The sequence below is a fragment of the Takifugu rubripes genome, chromosome 4, assembly GCF_901000725.2.
Source record: "Takifugu rubripes chromosome 4, fTakRub1.2, whole genome shotgun sequence".
Lineage (NCBI taxonomy): Eukaryota > Metazoa > Chordata > Actinopteri > Tetraodontiformes > Tetraodontidae > Takifugu > Takifugu rubripes.
In genome coordinates, this window is record NC_042288.1 from 11,450,972 (window position 1) to 11,470,324 (window position 19,353).

At 50.9% G+C, this 19,353-nt stretch overlaps 1 protein-coding gene across 2 annotated transcripts in view; it reads left to right on the forward strand.

Annotated features, from left to right (window-relative positions):
* The window catches only part of lrmda (leucine rich melanocyte differentiation associated), a 141,628-nt gene that overhangs the window by 113,197 nt on the left and 9,078 nt on the right, over positions 1 to 19,353 (forward strand). For both annotated transcript variants that reach the window (XM_011603272.2, XM_029834802.1), the window contains one exon: positions 14,126 to 14,210. In XM_011603272.2, the coding sequence (XP_011601574.2) occupies positions 14,126 to 14,210 (85 nt within the window). The remainder of the gene's footprint in view (positions 1 to 14,125; positions 14,211 to 19,353) is intronic.

Consider the following 19,353-nt stretch of genomic DNA (forward strand, 5'->3'; position numbering starts at 1 on the left):
TGGCATTGTTCTGAGAGCCAGACAGGTGTGTCTGCCTCATCGTGATGGATTCCATTATTCTGGATGGAAAGCTTGTTGGCTTTCTTGTCAAATGTTGTCACACATCTCTCTCCTGCGAGGGGAAGCTTTGAAAGATGGCCAAAAGTAATTACACGGAACCGTCCCCGCCGCCGCCGCCGCGCGTTTTCTCCCACTCATCACCGCTAAAGGCCGGGGGAGGAAATCCGTTATCCACCGCTATATTTCACAGACAGGCGGAGGGCCGACGTGTCGGTGCTGCGCCGCTCATCTCGCTGTGCTGATTGCTAGCTCATTAACCCGTCAGCTTTAGTTTTCCCGGCCTTGATCGTGGAAGGGCCCCGGGCGGGTTGACTCATCACCGGAGCGCCGGGTCCTGATCCCGGAACACTCTGACAGCATTACCTGCTCCCGAATGGCGTGTACCTCAGCGTGTCCTTTTGAAGGGTTCTAAAAGAATCTTTGGTCTCCTCACAAGCCTCTTGGGTTGCCGACAGGCCGCTGATTGATATTATCATCCTCATTGTTGGTAAATAGCGGCGGACAAAGAGCGGCTTTCCCCTCGATCCCGAGGAGCTCATTCATCTTTCCGCAGCTCTCCCCACCGTTCGGATCCACAAGTCATCTTACGTTTCACCCTCAAATCTCCCTTCATCAGCGTCAGAGAAACACGGAGGTGAAGTCGGTTATCGCCTGTTGGCCGACGCTGCTGTGTCTCCTCCGGGTTCGGAATACCGGCCTGACAAATTTAAGAAACATCTTTCCGTCAATGCGTTTCCAATGGGTGAGGCGCCGTGGCGTGTGTGTGTGTGTGTGTGTGTGTGTGTGTGTGTGTGTGTGTGTGTGTGTTGGGGAGGGGAGGGGGGGTTTAATGAGTTCTTGTGAGGGACATAAAACCTGCAGACGGCTGCACAGCGGCCACCAAAGGTCTCCCAGACATCGCTCTGAAAAGGTTAAACACTGACAGTGAACAAGGCCGACGTCGCGGTTACACAACCTCCGCTGAAGAGCAACAAATGAGGAGATTTTAAAGAAGAGGAGCGTTTGATATATTCCTGGATCGTCACCAGGCAGTCGGACAGTCAAACATCCGCCTCACAACTGGCTGCTCTGTTAGAATTGCGCAATCAAAGCCGGATTTCCAGTTTTCCCTTTCACCCCCTCCTCCAGTTGTGCTGCCCCACCCCCACCCTTCGCTATTATGTTGACAGGCAGCGCTGATATCCTCTGAGCCTCTGATAGACGCGTCATATCTCGGGGAGAAGCGGGTTTGTCCTCAGCAGGTGAAGGCGCGGCTCCGTCAGCCTCCCAGCAGACAGACGTGAGCGACACTTTTCCACACTCGCTCCCTGATAACACTCTGGCACGCAGGCGGAATCAAAGGGGGCATCTTTCACGTGCAATTAGAAACGATGAAGCGCGGTACACAAAGAAGAGCCGGGGATCAGACGGCTGTAATGAAAGGTGATTAGAAGAAGAGGCCGGCGAGCTGGGGAAACAAACCCACGCTGGCTGGGAGTTCTGCTGGAGACACTATTAGACGTTATCAAAGCTGATGATGACGGACAGCTCCTGGCTGATAAATGGGACTCAGAACTACTGTGGGTGTGTGTGTGTGTGTGTGTGTGTGTGTGTGTGTGTGTGTGTGTGTGTGTGTGTGTGTGTGTGTGTGTGTGTGTGTGTGTGTGTGTGTGAGAGAGAGAGAGAGAGAGAGAGAGAGAGAGAGAAAGAGATGAGGGAGTTATCAGCTAAAGGTCAGTGGGTCAGATCCCAGAGAGGATGATATCAAATCATTTATCAGGTTAACGATTCTGTATTTGCAGAATGGCCTCATGACCAGTTTTCCACAGGACCTTTGCCACCATCAGGTGGGCTGAACATGGGTGTAAAGGTTTGAAAAGCATAACGACCTTAATCATGTGTCATTTTTGCGTCTCAACGCCACCTTTAGCTTAGATGCTATCGCCCTGAATGTCTCCTCGGACTGCAGCTCTTCCACCTTCTCCTCGCCCTCCAGATCAAGTCGGCTCCCCTCCTGACAGAGTGATGGACATTTGTTTAACGTCTTCCTGGCTAAACCGGGAGAAAAGAGACCTGTTCCTCCTGCCTTGCTGGTGCCAGCTTTGAGTGGATTTTCAGGGCTGGGGCTCATCCAGGCCTTGCTAATAGTGCTGTCTGTCTCAGTCAAATTCCTCAGCTCTTGAGTCCCTCAAGGGAGACCTAGTTTCAGAGTTTGACAGGAATTAAGCACCTGGTGAATGGAAAGAGGGCAGCTAAGCCGTCATGGATGAAATCATTGTGACATTACAAGTACAGTTTGTCTTAACAGGCTGTATTTAAAGATTTTGTCATGCGGTGCTGGCGGCTCACTGTCAGGATTAATCATTTAGTGAATGAGCAGTTCAGTCTTATGAAAAGTGTGTTAACACCGTAATAGTTTCTTGTTATACTTGCTCGTATTATCATACCAAAAGGATCCCCCTTCCAAATAAAAGGAAGGGCGCTCAAATGGCGTTGACGTGGGAAGGATCCCAGGGGCTTCGGCAAAACAAACAACACAAATTAATTGCCCCAGTGACAGGAAGGCACCTTCACTCAGCGTGAACCGTATAACATCCTCGTCAGGCGTCGGCTAAATGGCCTCTGTGGCATCTTAACAACATGTTGCCGTTCAGCCTCACTCAGATTGTCAGGCGTGTCGTCCTGGTAGAGGAGACCTGCAGGGGAGCGCCACGGTGGCCAGGGAGTTTGAGCCCAGTGGGGTAGCTACTCTAGGGTGTCCGGAAATATGCCTGACTGAAAATGATGAGAGGGCTGGTGAACCCTGGGTCGCCCGCCAGTCCCATGTAAACCTGCGGAGGATGAGGGGTTTGTAAGGGCCGGGCCTCCCCGTGTTGCAGCCTCTATTTTGGTTCTTTGTCTCTTAAAATGGGCCGTTGTGAATCATCATGTCTCGGATGATATTTGGTCGAACCTTCCCGGTTCACCGTCATGTGCTCCAAAGCTGAGGATGAGGAGGATGAGGAGGATGAGGAGGATGAGGAGGCAGCCCGGCACGACGGTGTGTTTACACACGGCACGCTAGCTCTTCTCTTATCGGGCATCAAAGAGAGACGCGCGGTCACGCTCGCCCACACAAAAGCCGCAGCTCGTACCTTCATGTCTTCCTTTATCCGTCCTCCCGAACAAAAAGGACCGGGGGTGGGGGGGGGGGGCGTCTGAATGGAAAGCTAGAGGGGCCCGGAGAGAGTCGGGGCGAGACACACAAACATTTACGCGCACGGAGGAGTCAGCTGTGAGTGGATCTGGGGTGGAGGCGGGGGAGCATGCTGCCCTCCTGCCCTCCCTTTGAAGTGAGGCACAGGCCGTATGTACAGAACCCCAGAGAGGGGCATGTCTACATCCCCCCCCCCCACCCCCAAAGGGCTGGCTAACGGCAGCGATCCGAGCTCAGAGGAGAGAGAGGAGCTTCCTCGCAGCGTTCTCCACCAGCCCCACGGTGATTGTGTGGAGACTCATAAAAAAAGAGGTCATCGCCCTGTTTGATTCAGCGTTTGCAGACCAAAGTAAACAAGATACGTTCTAAGACAGTCGCTCTGCGCAGCGTTTGGCGTTTGTATGACAGCCCGACAGCCTTGATAAAGTTGTTTTAAATATTGAAATAAACACGCTGAAATTGATTACATGCAGCTCATTCAAGTCCCCCTATAAAAGAGCCGCGAGGGCCCTCTCTATTTATCTTAAGATTAATGCAAAAATAACCCCCGCCCCCCCAAACAGCAACATAAGTGATGGCTGTTTAGCTCCAGTCTCAACAGTTATGGTTAAGAAATGCGGATGAAGAGGGATCGCGGCCATTTATGCCGAGTTCGGTGCCATTAACCTCCGTCTAGATTAGCGCGGCGCTAGAAAAACTGCAGCAGATGATTTCAATCACCGCGGCGTCACCGTTTCCCAGAGGCGACGAGCGCGGTCGGCCGGAGCGTAGCGGCGGTGCGGGGTCTGGGCAGGGCCGGCGTGAGATAAGGCCGCGTTTGAAGGGGAACAGCAGATGCTGGCGTGTTACAGGTGGGCAGTGCAGCAGATGGAGCCTGGGAGAAGGTTTGGGTGTGGACGGGGGCGCCCTCAGACCGGCCTCGTCTCTTTGTCTTTGTCCCAGCTGCGTGAGATTCTTCTTAGCTTAAACAAACTTGGTGCTGTGAGCAGGTAAATCCATCACACCTGAAGAGCCCCCCTCCCTCGGTCCTCTTGATCTGACTGCTTGAGATCGCCCGCCGCTAATAACACTCCAGACGGCGAGCGTTTGGAATGCAGAGGTCTCCCTCCGTCATTAGGTGGAGTGTCTGCTGGAATGAGACGGCGTTTCGCTGGGCCTGGAAACATGACACGTCTTCATTTGTTGCCTCGTACAGCTGCGAGATAAGCGATGTCGCGGATGTACGTCTGAGGGCCCTCCGAGACCACAGCCGAGCGGCTGCTCACTGGCGCATCCCTCCTGCTAATGTCACGCTCTCCCAGTCTATCTGTCACCCCATTACGCTAACATCATTATGCACAGGGGCCTGTCGCGGGCCTTGAAAAGAACAGAATCATTCCTGTCTCGTTTTGAAGCAAATTGTTTCGGGGACATTTCTCTCTCCCTCCTTTTTTTTTTTTTTTCTCCGGTGGTAATGGCGGGCCAATCATCTTGCGAGGCTCCAGGTATGCAGATGAATAAATCGCTCTTTAGTGGAGGGAGGTTTGTATTATTCATGAGGGGGGTGTCTGAAATATGTGTGCACGAGCTCCTGTCTCTGTCACAGAGGGCCAACGAGCTCCAACACTGCACGAACTGGCTACGCGGTTGAGTCGGAGGTGACGTTTTTCCCCCAAATTTAATCTTATTATAGGTTTTTTATTATTAAAGTGTTTAAATTAGCCAATTAAAAATGAAATCAAATAAAAAGTTCAGAATTCTATGATGGCGGTGTCACGCGGCAGCTATGGGTTGTAGATCTGGAGGCAGATGGGTGTGATTGTTCCCGGCTCGGCACTGCTGTGTTAGCGTGTTCTCAGCCAGCACTTACCTGCTAATTTAAAAGCTTTAATCTGCAGAGAGGAGCAAGGGTTGCTGTAATTGCACTGGTGACGGTGCTTCAGCGGGGGGAGAAAGAGACTGTCTGTGTGTCTGTGTCATCATTTACACAGCGATATGAATAGGTTAATAAAATCAAATACTTTAATTATAGCTCAAATGCCATATTGTTAATGGTGCCAGTGTGGTTCAGCGCTACAGTTTCTGCTATTAATTATCTGAAAGCGAACTGGTTTAAATGATATTTTACAGCCCTTGATAAAATTACTGCTAGAGGCAATATAATGATAGACAGACAAAGGCCGTGCACGAATTATCATAAACTATTAGCTAGTTTCTAAAGGGTTTTATGTTAATCTTTTAGCGCTTAAGTACCCCCCAATTAACATATCAGGAGGAGCTGCCTTCTAGGCTGGGCTGCAAATTGAAGTCCTCAGAAAAAAAGGAATGAGGCGCTATCACAGTGAAGTGTGCTGGAATTCTTCCTCACGTCTGACAGAGGGAGACTTTAAGAGCAGTGAGACAAAGAATTAGCAAAGGGAGAGCGAGATGTGTCGCTGATCAAGGATGTATAACAGCTCCATTATCTCTCATGGGCGATGACACGAGATGTCTCTTTCGGGCCTCTCTCCCTTTTGTCTCGCTCTCCACTCTTACCGGGGAGCTGAAACGGCTCTCATTGGCTGTGATGGCGGTGTCTGATGGAGTGTGTTTACATATCGGGGCTAGCGGCTTGATATGTAAATACATTGCGTTAAGGAGGCTACAGGGAGGTATTGTTCATTGTTAGGCTTTCACAGCCTCTCTTTCTTCTCACCACGAGTACAAATGGATCCGCCGTGCGAAGCGTCTTGTCCAATGCCGGTGATTTAAAGGCACAAAGCCGACCCCAGCTTTGAAAATGTATTCGCCTTTTAGGATCAGAGCAGCTAAGCGTTAGTCTGGTCCTCGTTGTTCTGAGCTTTGATGCCATTTCGCTGCTTCCTTTAATGAAATTTGTATAGGCAGCTTTATCATTCTCAATTTCATGGAGCGACCTACTGAGTCCAGCTGCAAGAAGAGGGTAAGAAAGCCTGAGAAAAGGTCCTGGAGCATTAAACACAGTCATTCTGACTCATCAGTCCTGACTCTACTGCATAGACTTTGGAGTGCTCTGCTATTTTCCTCTATTTTCAGTGATAAATGGCTCCTGCGGGGCCTTAATCTCATGTTAAAGATTTGTTGGCCTCTAAAAGTTGGGCTTATAGCATTGAGATGCCTTGCCTGATTTATATTCACTGGCACAGACGCGGAGCCAAGTGCACTATCTGCAAAGCAGATGCTGCAGCCGTGCCCTTGTATCAGGCTTTATATTTCACCTGGAATGAAACCTCCAAACAAGGTCGTGTCCTCAGACTCCGTCTTCCCCCTCTCTTCTTCTCCCTTCCTGTCTCTCTAGCTGTCTTTTGGAATTAATACCCTGACAAACAGATGTTATGACTACAGTGTAATTGTAAGAATAACAGGAAAGGGGGAGCAGAAAGCCGGGAGAGGAATAATGAACGCAGCCACCCAAAATGCTGATGAAGGCTGGCTTTAAAACCAAATACTTGTCTGTCAGCCAGTTAATTTACAGGGCGGAGATTACAAAGCTACCGATACAATAAATTCAAATGATGGACAGAATTACGCTCAGTGCTTCCTGCTCTCCCCAATGACGCACACTAACTTAGCGCGGCCTGACAATGAAGGTGATTTACAGCCCAGGCAAGAGCAGAGAGGGGAAACATTCACAGGCGCAGGCACCCAGGCTTCGCTTTGGCCGGCAGCCTGGAGAATAAAACCCCCTTTAATTCACCCACAAACGTGTAGCCATTAAAAGGCTAAGAACGGGGATTGCAGATCATAAATACTCCCTGATTTACTATCTAGCAACAAAGCGCGCCTGAGCCCGGCCAAGGAGAGGGAGATTGTTTGACAGTATGTTGTCACGGAGAGAAAAAGAGAGGAAAAACACGCTCGTTCCCGCTCGCAGACGCTCCGAGCTAAATGTGAGCGGGGATGCATCCCGGCCCTATCTCCCGCAGCAGCGCGAGAGCAGATGTGTCCGCTCTCTTCCCAGCGTGTGACAGGCAGGAAAGATAAACAGAGGGAAAAATCAGAGAGAGGTAAAGAGAGCAGGAGCTGGCACGGCACCGGCTAATTTATCTCTCTGAGAGACAGATTAAAGAGAGAGGAGAGTGAAACAAAGTTCCACCGGCTTAATCAGCGGACAGCCTGCTAGCAGAAGACATGATAAATCAGAGCGGGCTCGGTCCAGGAGGCTGGGGATGGGGGGGGGGGGGGGGCGACTGCAGACATCATCAGCAGTATCTTTTACACGAGCTGCTGTGAAGAAAAACCTGCAAAAATCACTGCCTGTTCTTGGGCTGCCTTCGTGTTAGCTAACGCCGGCGCGCAGTAGCCCGCTGCTGTTATTTATAGGAACGCTTCAACAATCCAGCTCGGCGGCGTAAACAGGACAGGAGGGACGTGAAGCTTCCCCCTTTCGCCCCCCCCTCCCACTGTGAGGCCGCGTCTTTCTTTAGCCAAGCGCCTGACAGGGAGCTAACCTTAAGGGCCTTAGCCAGGAACAGGAAAAGAGGAAGATATCCCCGTGTCATTAGTTCACCACGGGGTCACAGCTGGGCCGCTCGCAGCGTGATTACACCCGCTGATTTATCTGCGTTGGAGCCCGAACGCAGATAAATCTCCCAACTCATCCCGCCGTGGGATCCTCACTGTCTGATAAATGGCCCAAGCTGAATAAACGCCCCCCCCCCCCCCCCAACAAACACCAACCACTCATACATTATGAATAATTCATTGAGTTCGGGAGCTCTGTTAAATGTGTATATGCTGCGTCTTAAATGCCAAATATGCTGGTGTGATCTCCAGCCAACCCTCCCCACACGTCTTTGATGAAGCGGCGGGGAGGCGGGGGTTGGCGGACATTTTGTTTAGCAGTTGTAAACTTTATTTCCTCGCCCGGGCTGTCGTCCTCCAGCCTCCTCACATAAATACACTTTATGCAAATATGTCGCGCGTTGGTGGGCAGCGCGGCTCCCGTGTGGACATTGGCCTGCCTGCCGCTTTACGACAGAGTTAAAAATCGTTCATCGCGGTGACCCCCGCCGTAAATTTGCCCCGGCGGAACATCGGCGCCGCTCTCCTGTGTGGTGCGTCGCCGCCATCGCGGCTGCATTTTTAGCTTAATTAATTGGCCGTTTCTGTTGACAAGAAATTTATGCGGTAATAATTTGCCTGAAATAGATGCAGGGAGCAGGAAATGAGATATCCATCAGGGCGCTTGTGTTCCGCCAGCTGCACCGCGGCTAATATGAAGGTATTTCAGGCTGCTCAGACGCTGCTGTTTACGCAGTCCAGATTATATAGACCCACGATCCATTGCCTGCCTCAGAGGCGCTCGTGGAGGTCTATGATAACAAAGACGACGTGATTTATGGCGCGCTGTGAAAGCACAACTTGATGAGATTAAACAATTTCATAGCACAAGTGTTTCTCAGAGGGCGCGGTGATTTGTGGCCGCGGCGCCGTCACTAAATCAGGTTTAGAGATCTGAACGCGTGCTCAGCAAAGCAGCGCAATTACTGGTTAAGACCGCTACTTTTTATTTCATTTCCAGCCCGGGTTTGTCTCTTTTATTCCCACTCTGCCGACGCAGCCGCTCACCTTCACAAGTCCTTCCCGAAGAGGAGCCGAGGATGAGCGCAGGCGGGAGGAGCGCCGTGGCGTGGGGCCCGCCGCTATCTCCCCTCTCCAGCTTTCAGAGAAACGGCGAGGCGGCAGCCACCGGTGGAAGAGCGCAGGCATGCGGTGGGGGGGGGGGGGGGGGGGCTCCATTTTTAAAGCATTGTTTGCCTGCTCCTCCGTCCCCGTCTGTGTAAATGGAGGAGGCAGAGTGATTAGAGAGCCGGGCTCCGCTCCGCTCCGTGCCGCTCCGCTCCGCGCCATAAAGATGACACGGTGTAGCCACACAGCTTACAGGCCCGCGGAGGGTTTTTCTCCTCGCCACGGAGGATCTGGGTCGTTTGCCTGTGACTTATGATCGGCGTGGGGGGATGACAGCGTTATCATTGTGACCTGTAACTCACAGATGTGGGGGGGGGTTCCTGAGAGGTTGTCAGAGGCGCAGAGATGGATAAGGAGCATATTAAATATCCATGTTTACAAGCTGTCGTCTGGTATTTTTCCATCAAAGGCAAAGCGAAGTCACATGATCAGAGCTTTAATCATGATTAATTAGGTTTTATCAGCATGTCTAAAGACAGCTGCTGTTGATTTTGGAAATCTTTAGTTTTGTTTTCCGCTATATTTAACACGTGTTTGTCTAACTCTGTATTTTTATGCGTACGCGGTTGCATGAGCGAGTCTGTGCACGTGCGCTCTGTGTTGTGTGTTTGGTGGGTTGTGCTTAAATACATGCGGGAGTTGTGCGTCTGCCGGCATCCTCCCGTATCTGCAAAAAACATCAAGAGATCTCATTATTTCGACACATCTCAGGTCCACACACACACACACACACACACACACACACACACACACACACACACACACACACACACACACACACACACACACACACACACTCTTCCTTTAGTCAAAATTAGTTTGCTTCCCCTCTGTGATCTCAATGACTGAAGTCGCCTCAAAGTAGGGAAAATCGCAGCCCTGGAATCTCTGTGGCGAGCCCGAGTCAAAGACGCGTGTCACGCCGCCGCAGCCCCAGTTAAGCATCGCTAAGTAACCTTCAGCTTTCACTCGTGTGAAGAGCTAATTTCCTTTAAGTTCACATGTCACTTTTGGTGGCTCTTTTCGTGGGCCCTCTTCAAATGTCTCTCTGCATCTAATTGCGCGGGAAACATTCCAGACAAGCAGGCGTGACAGGTCCGCTCCCCGACTCTTCAATTATTAAATATGCTACACTCTGGAAAACAGCTCTGACGGCAGCTACGGCCCTTAATCAGAAGGGAAAGACGACACACTCTGCTCCGCTTTAAGCGCATACCTGTTTGTGCGGAGTTTGTAGTTTGTGGAAAATATTTCTGCAGTTTAAACAGGCCAGAAAACATGTCGGAATAAAGTTTTCCACTTCTCCCCTTGTGGAAATAAGGGAATTTATTTGTCCGGTAATGCGAATATACATGAAACGATGTGATTGTGTAGCTTCTGAGAGTGCAAAGGTCAACTCTAACTAAAACAGGCCTGTGCCCCCCCCCCCACCCCCAAAACAAACCACGGCCCTGTGAGCTCCTCTCAGTCGTCGCCACGGATGATTAACATCCAGCAACGCTCAACCTTTGCCTGTCTGACGCTCAGCCGTACATGAAAGGGTCACCGGTCGGCCCCGTGCGCCTCGCGGCCCCGAGCGAAGGCGCCTGAACCGCCGCTCCTGTGATCACTGATCATGTGATACATTTACGAGTTCATTGGACCTGAACTGGTAAATCATCAAGCACACGTTCAGCGGTCCTCCTGCTGAGCAAAGACTTCTGTGCTGCGGGGACCACAACATTACCCCCCCTACACACACACACACACACACACACACCATTTATAGATTTCACACACACACTCTAATATTTCCACTCAGAAGTCTCCGAGTTCGGCTATAAAAATGTGAATGAATTTCCATTTTTCGAGCCTGAATTCCTCAATTTGTCACTGCCGCTGCGGCTAATTTGCTTTTTCATTGTTTGTTTCTGGGCTCCCGACGCTCCCGAGCCCCGGCATCACAGGCGCGAGGCGGGGATCATCAAAAATTCCATCTCGCGGAGAAGTGAACGCGTCACGCCGGCATTAAATGTTGACTCCAATGAGTTCGCGAGCTGCGTCTCTTCTGATCCCCGACACGATCAGAAGGCAGCACCAGTTTACAGAGGCGGGGGGGCGCGGGGGAGAGGAAAAAGTTCCATGCGCAGACACAAAAGAAATATTTTGATATAGACCCAAAGAGAAAAGATATCAAAAGAGATTTTTCTACATGTCTTTTGCAAGCAGAAGAAGCAGAAATGGTGTCAAGAGAAAACAAAACAGAAGGCTTGTTTCTTCCAACAATTGCTTTAAGCTACAAAAATCTCCTTGAGTCCCTAGCCTCCCCTCAATGTCAGCCGCCCTCCCTTCTTCGCCCCCCCCCCTCTGAGGCAGGACAGGGCCCTCTTTGCACCCTGATAGGTTGTGGGCTGATGCTTAGCAACAACATTCCTGTGCCCTAAGTAGCAGTAAGCCTCTGGCTGAACTCTTTGATGTGGCTGTCAGGCCACATTTATTTCCTTTTAGCACTTTGTCTACTTGTCCAGATGTATAAGGAGATAAAAAGGGCTGGTGTTTACACTGGTCTCCCTCTGTAGCGCCGCTGTAATTAGATTGTATTGCCGCTCGCTCTGAAGGGCCGAGGTGAGGCCAGGCGAAGCGGGAACCACCTGTGTCGGGCTGGAAACCCGCTCGGCCTCTGCACGCCTCAAATCTTAATCCCGTCCCGGCCGAGACCCTGCGGTAGTCATGGCAACGTCATGCTTCCAAACAGACGGCAGGGCTAGCTAAACTTTGCAAACTTTGTGGAGATGAATCCCACCTGGACGCGCGTCAGCCGACGCTTGTGTGGTTCCAGGAGGAGGGGAGGCTCTCTTTGTCTTCTCCTCTTCCCTGTCCTCCCCTCCGTCCCCAGCCCCTCTCTCCCGGTGATGCGTTGGAAGTAATAATCACCCTCGCCTCTGGGTTTATCAGCATTTATTCGCATAACAACATGGGAAAGTGGCAGACAGACGGCCCTGGTGTGATGTATTATCCGCTACGGGAATCATCTTTCATAATGACAACCAACAGCGCTTCCTCCCTCTGCCAACAACCCTCCTTGCTTTTTTCTCCTGTTCTCCGCTCTCTTCCGTCCAGCCCTTTATTGCGGCTGAATCCTCGGTGCCTCTCAGCCTGTAAATTTGTGCCACATTATCATAAGCTGTGGTGATAACTCACAGTGCACGGAGACAATAATGATGTGAACACTCAGCATATGCCCCGGGCCCAGCAAATTAAAACAATGCTCAGCTTGATGAGCAGACTAATCTGGACAGCGGAGAGACGGAGAGAGAGAAGGAGGAGAGAAAGAAAAGAGTCTTGAAATAGACGACACAGCAGCACCTCCCTCTGTCCAGCACAGGTACCACGATGGAGGAAAACAGGAGGGGTGGCGAGAAAAAGGGCAGAAAAGTAGACCGGGAGACCAGATTCTGGAATAAAGAGCCGGCTTTTTCCCAGCCTTTGTTCCAGGCGCGCTCTCATTCATGTGGAGGGGGGGGTGAAGCCGGATCTGAGGGTCAGCAAATTGGCTGATTCACCCACTGTGGGTGGGGTAAAATGGTTGCACTGGGTGAGATGCAGATGTGGAGGGGTTGATCAAAAGGTAAAGCGTTCTCTCTGTGGAAGCGGTGGGTGGCGATGCTGCCGATGGACGTCCTGCAGATGCGGAGGCAGCCTGAGGGTCTCCACCCAGCGCACCGCAGCACCCCTCCCTCCGCCGCTCCTCCTCCAGCAGCCTCCTGCATCAGTCTGTGGGTGGTGCCGTTAATAATGTGGCAACTAGGAAGATTAATCGTGTGCAAGCAGCGGGATTAGGAGGGGCTTTCTGGGGGCCAGCGGGCCAGAAGAGGCCCCTGTTTGTGATCTTTCTAGCAGGCCAGGAAATGAGGCTGGACTTCACGGTGGTTCAGGAGAGCAGATCAAATAGAGAGAAGAAGCCTGACGCAGCGCTTGACTTGCTCTTTTAGCTTGTAGTCGACTATATTATAGCCAGTGTTACAATGATGCATAACATCGGGGGATAGAGAGCAAAGGGGTGTGATCTGTAAATATGTTTTCTTTTAAATCAGGAGCTTTCGCTCCTTTCAGCAGCCACGTGGACCAGATGCAGAGCGTTCACTTCTTCTGGTTTTTCTTCCTTTAGTTGCACAGTTTACACACACTGCTGGACCTTAATGCCTCTCTGAGATGCTATCTGGAAGCACATTATGTGATCGTTTTCAATTCACAGCGCTCTCTTTGCCCATGACGAATATGGTTCCATTTACCAGCGCAGACCGTTCCATTCCTCAAGGTTATGCATGAGCATATAGCAGAACAACAATAAAAGTGGGGGAAACGCAGCTCCAAACCACCTCTAATATGTATTTGTCAGATGATTCCTGGCTATGATTAAAGGCCCGCTGAATTCCTTCCTGCAGAGAAGAAAAGTAGCTGAGCAAAGGCATCAGATATGGCCGTGTCCTGATAAACTGCCCGCTCCACTCACTAAGAGTCTAAGAGGGCAAAAAAGAGGGTGTTTAAGTCCTTGACAGTATAAAAAAGACTGTTGGAGGGCATGTTTCCTGTTATTTAGAATCCCCAAAGCCTCTGGTTTATTAAAAAATACTTTAATTGTACACAGCCTTGATTGTAGCATAGCTTAGTTTAGCGAGTCTCTAACATTCAGTCAGATTAGTAAAACGCCTCCTGAGAAGCAACAGAAAAACCTTTAGGCCAGGAACTCTTGACCTTCCACCAGCAGATGATGAGAAAACTTCATTTTCACTGGCTCAAAATTAGAGAGGGTCCTTTTAAAATGCTATTAGCATAAGTGCTAATAAAGGCGGGGGGCGGGGGTCACCACCAACGGGGTGAGCATAACCACACCGTTCAGAGTGAGTGACGGCTGACCTTCAGCTGACCGCTGCAGGAGGTCACGGCTGAGCGAAGGTTCACACCCGCGGCCCCTCGCCACCTCGTAGATCAGATCATCAAAGCAGGTCGGCGCTCCGCCACAGGGGAGGAGCGATGAAACATGGCCGCCACATCATGTCGTAAAACAGGAGCGCTCAGCATTTTTTAGGAGTCAGGGCCGGTTGAAGCGTCACTTGTCATTCTGACAGCTTGTCCAGCCTTTTCCTGAGCTTTTTTTGTTGTTCCTTGTTGGTTTCTTTGCTCTCAGCGTCAACGCTAACGTTTGTGTGTTTGCTCTCTCAGGCGCCTCACGAGACGGGATTCGAGAGTCGGCCTCTGCCCTACACCCCTCTACCTCGAGGATCCAGAGAACCACAAAACCACAAAGGTAACCAGGAGACCTTTAGAACCAGATGGAGTTTCTTAAAATAAACACTGACCTGTGGCGATGCGTCCTGCCACAGCTCGAGGATTATGGAGATGGAGGTCACGACCCCATCGGAGTGGGAAAGGACGGACCTTGAAGTTCTTTTATTTGCGCTTATTGATCTCATTCTGCATCTGTTCATAGAACTAATCAATCTGAATAATCTAGCTGTGTGTGTGGGGGGGGGGGGGGGGGGGGGGGGGGCATAAAGAAGATGAAACATCCTTGGATCTGCTGATACAAGTCATTGATTAGGACTTCTAATGGCCCCGAGTTGTAAGTTTATGCAATTGTGCATCAATTCCATGTTGTCCACCTCTGTGGAAGCAAACGTGAGGAAAATCCAGAAAATCCTGCTTTGTTTCGTGATATTTTACTGTGAGGTGATGTTTTATCACTGCATTTATCAGTTTAAAGCCCATTTACAGCCTTAAATGTAAATGACCTATAGAAACAGCTGATCCCAGGCTGGGCTGTAAAATGAGGAAAACTGAGGGATGTGTTACCAGAATAACTCCACACAGTTGAAGCCGTCTTTCGCCACCTTTGAGTTTTCCTGCTCCAGTCACCCCCCCACCCCCCCACCCCCAATGCAAAGCGCTCAGGATCAGAAGCGTAAAGCTTCCCAGGACAGATCTCTGATATGAAGATCTTGACAGCGGCAGCTCGAGCCGACTGCAGTGCCGAGCGGTCCATTTAAAGGTGAGGGGATGTGACACGTGAAATATTTCCCCGTCTGTGTGAGATCTGAGCCGCCGCCGCCGCCGCCGCCGCCTGCGTTTGTTATTTTTATGACGCGGAGCTGCAGTCTTCGATAAGGCCGCCCCCATCGTCGCCCTTCACCTCCGCTCCGCCTGCTCTCCTGCTGTGTTCTCACTTCATTTACGCTTCGGAAACACAGTTTTCGCGGCGGAGACGGTCACGGTGAAAGTCTTCTTTATATTGTTGGGAGGGAACGGGGGACATTTTTCCGAGTGCGTGAGAGTTCAGTTCAGGACGAACACAATAGGAGGAAACAATGAGCTGCTTTCTGTGGATGGTGAATTAAGCGAGTAAATGCTGCTCATCCAAGGTCTCCTGATACAAGTGCTGCTGTGTTCTGCGGCGCTGAGCCTGTCAACCGCCGCTTTCATTCCGCGCCATGAAACGACTCTTTAAGCTGCAGATAAGATGCACTTCCTGAAAGTGTCTTTAAATCCGCTGCGCAGCTACAACATCGGCGTTGGAGAGCTGTTGATTTTAGGGTTCCTTTCTCTCCAACGCCCTCAGAACCATGAAACCGTCCCCACCCTGCCTAAAAGGGGCCCTGACAGAGTCCCACTCCTTTTGTCATTGTAAAGCCGGATGATACCAGGGAAAAAAGGACGGAACGCTGAGGAGGATCAGTTCTAGGGATCAGTGGCGGCTCCCCTCTGGAGGCCATGATAGCTCACAAAAATGCTAACTGATCATCTTGTCTACTGGTGCTTTATACAATTGTTTGTATTCCCAGGAGAGGCTCCGTAGTTTAGTCCTGGTCTCCCTGCACCCAACCCCCCCGCGTGTCACCTGTATGGAAGGGCCCAGAGCCCGGCTGCCAGAGGTGATCACAGCTAATAGGAGATCCCAGAGGATGGCAGCCCACCGCCCAGGGAGACAAGGAAGGAAACAAGGAGTCAGGAGAGGACGCAGAGCAAAGGACGTGCTGCTGTTAGGGGGACATAAAATCGAGACTTACAGCAGATACAAGGAGAGGAGATAAGGAAGAGGGACGGGGCAGAGTGGGGGGGGTTCCAGCAGAGACCGGTGGGGAATGTGGTGTGGCAGGGGGGCCTGAGGATCCTCCACCGGTGTCACCTTGGCTCTGACTCTCCGTGCAACTGTCAGCTCGGCTCCAAGTCCAGTCCGAGTCCAGGTCTAAAGCGGCGCCGCAGCCTCTGGAGCTGCCGCCGTCTCGGCCTGTGCGTGAGCGCCAGAATTACCGACCTGCGACACGTTTTAAAGCGACGTTCTAATTCTGACTCTTTCCGAAGTCTGTTCTGATTGATCCACACGCGTACCCGCGTCTGTTGACGTCGCCCATCCTTCGGCGCCGGCGGCAGGAAGTGAAACTGAGGAGTGAAAATGCCGGTTTTCTGTATTCTGGTGGTTCTGGGCCCGCTTCCAGCTACTCTGTATGTGCTGTACGTGTCTTAAATTGTTCCCCAACTATTATTGCAAATACCTGGGGGGGGGGGGGGGGGACCAGCCTTCAAAGCAAAAGCTCTAAAATATGAAAGCTTTTTTTCGCCCTCTGACAACACCCACGGGCCCTCGTGCATTTGTTAGGCAGTTGCCGGGGTAATGTGCGCCGCGGCTCCCACCACACACCTCCATTAGATCCTTCAGTCCCCCGCCGCCCGCCCCCCGCCCCCCCAAAAACATAAAGCAACGGGAAAAGCTCCAGCGCCAGAGTAAACGTTTTATAGTGGCTGCACAACAAATAAACAAACATCTGGAAGCATTCAGAGCGGTCCATTAAAAGGGCCCTGGGCTTTGCCAAAAAGGGGTAAATGATGAGGAATGGGCTGTCGGAAGGCTGGCAGAGACGGGGGAGAGGCCAGATGACGGAGCCGTGGGTGCTAAGCACCGGCTTTTAGAGCTCAGCTGGGCTCGCCCATATCTACACCTGCTGCTGTCTCCTCCTCCCTCGCGCTCCTCCACCAGACATCTGGATGGAAACGTGACTAATGGAGGAGCAAAGCGCCACCGCTGAAACTTCCCAGTCGTGGAAATGAAGAAGGAAGCTCCTTTTTTTTCCCCCTAGCTTTGACTTCCTGTTGATTGAAAATGGTGCCTTGTGGCCCCCGTTGCCTCTGCTGTTCCCCTGTTTTTATGCTGACTCTCTGGAGGAACGTGGGAGAAGACGGGGACCCTCTGGCGTTCCCCCGCACACACACACGCACGTGCACGGCAGGACTTTCCCTTCTAACCTGTAATGGTTCTACCAGCAGCAGACGCTGTGGAAAGTCTGAGCAGCCTCACCAGAAAGCTGCTCTACTGACCGTTTTCAGGATTAAGGAAGGACAGACGGATGTTTTGAACGGACCAGAGCTCCGGTTGAGTGAACGTGCCCCTATGAGGTGGCGCGACGGATAAAGATGTGGCCTCTTGCAGCAGAACCAGTCTATAAAAAGGGTTTCCCAGAGCCCCTGGAGCTGCGCGAAGGTCTGGTTTTCTGGGCGGCGTCTGCTGCTTGTGGTCGTGACGTGATGAAGCGCTGTAGATCATGTGACTTTCTGAATGGCCGCGTGTCCACTTCTTCATACAGCCACAAATTTACGATGGGAGGGAGCTCACATAGTGCCTGGACTGGTTTTTAAAGATTCAAATGGTTTGAAAAGCCAGCAAGATGAAGCTAAATTGTGCTTCCAGTCGAAGTCTTGCCTCCTGTTAGACCTCGATCAAAAGGGTCTCCGTGGAAACACATGAACTCCCAACGCTGGTGGGAACTTTGACATGCATACGTTTGGACTCTTGTCTTTGTGTACGGCAGTTTTATCAATTTATTAATGAAATAATGCCACTTTTCCTGTTGTACTACAGTATTACAGACCCAACAATGGCAAATCATTGGTTAGCAAGTTAGCATCCCAGAGGCTAACCATGTTCAGTCCAATAAGACCCTGGTATGCGCAGGAATAGGCAACTTTCTCATTATCTGGGTGTGTTCGCTCAACTTTTAGAGCTTTGGTTTCAGTCCAGCTAGCATGTTTAAGGTGCCGTTTTAGCCAAACCAGTGCAGTAATTTGTGTTGGCTAAACTTGCTGAGTCAAAGGCCCGTAAACCCTGCCGGAGGCCTCCAGCGGTGCGAAGGTTTTCCATGTCTTGAAAACTTTCCACTCAACGCAGAAATTAGGTCTGAAAATGAATAAACTGCCTGTTTGGCTGCTCTAAAAACATTAAAATTCATTTCACAAATGTAAAATATTCAGATAGAAATAGCACAACTGTTTGTATTAAACCCAGTTGGAGTGTACTCCTCTATCCAAAGGAATTCTGGGTCTTTGACCCTGACAAACATGGAAGATGGAGCCACGGAAGACATCACTGATGAAGAATTTCTGCTTTTATAATTCGGTGCACCAAAAACAGACGGTTCGCTCACATAAATCTCCTCTTCTGGAAGCTAGCTCCCGTTGTGTATCCCATCACACACTCCCTGTGTCTGTGGCCTGGCTCCAGTTCCTTTATGAGAGTGGGATGATGCCATATTATTCCTCCCAGGAGTGAATCGTCATGGTGACATGAATATCCATTAAATCTAGCCTCCGGAGATGGATGAAGGCAGAGGGTACGAGGCGAAACCTGCGCCTGTGATCCTTCACAGAGCGATGAGAGCTGATCGGTGGGCCCCGGCTTGCCCCCCCCTCCCCGAGCAAACTCCCGAACTTCCACAACGGGAATAACTCCGAGGTTCTGAGGCCTGAACAGCGTACAGGAAGCAGCCTTCCAGCACGCGCAGCTCCATCACAGCCTGTAAATAATTCTGTTTGTGCTCAGTTTGGGGGGAACTCACTGACACTATTGTTTTTACCGGCTGTTTGATGTGGCGGAGAGACTCTCTGGAGTGTTGTGACTTCTTGAAGTGACGCGGAAGGTTAAAGCGAGGAGATGGAACAGCCAGCGTCGGAGATGTTTACCTGTTTATTCTCACTATCAGTCTGAATGTTTATCTCTCTGATTTACCACCTTAATGAGCTGCAATTCAGAGCCGAGCTGTTGTGACAGGAGTGATGGGAGCAGTTTAGCAGTGACGCTGGCGGATCAAATTAGATATTTCATCTGGATGTCACTGTACAACAGGGTGAATCACAAGTATTACGCAATTAGAACCAGTCGGAGAGCTCAGAATTATGCAAAACAGGCTGATTAGAGCCACTGAAGCAGATTCTCAGCTGTAAGAAAACAGGCTTTCCCCTGAATCCTCACTGTTTGTGACCATTGTGGATAAATCATCATTTATGCCCCTATAAATCCCCACCAGTATCCGCCAGACTGGCCCAGCACTCTTGGAAAAACTGGACTTTGGTCCACTTCCCAGTGGCTCTGGTCATTTTTGGAGGAGCGGCAGCTCATAAATCAC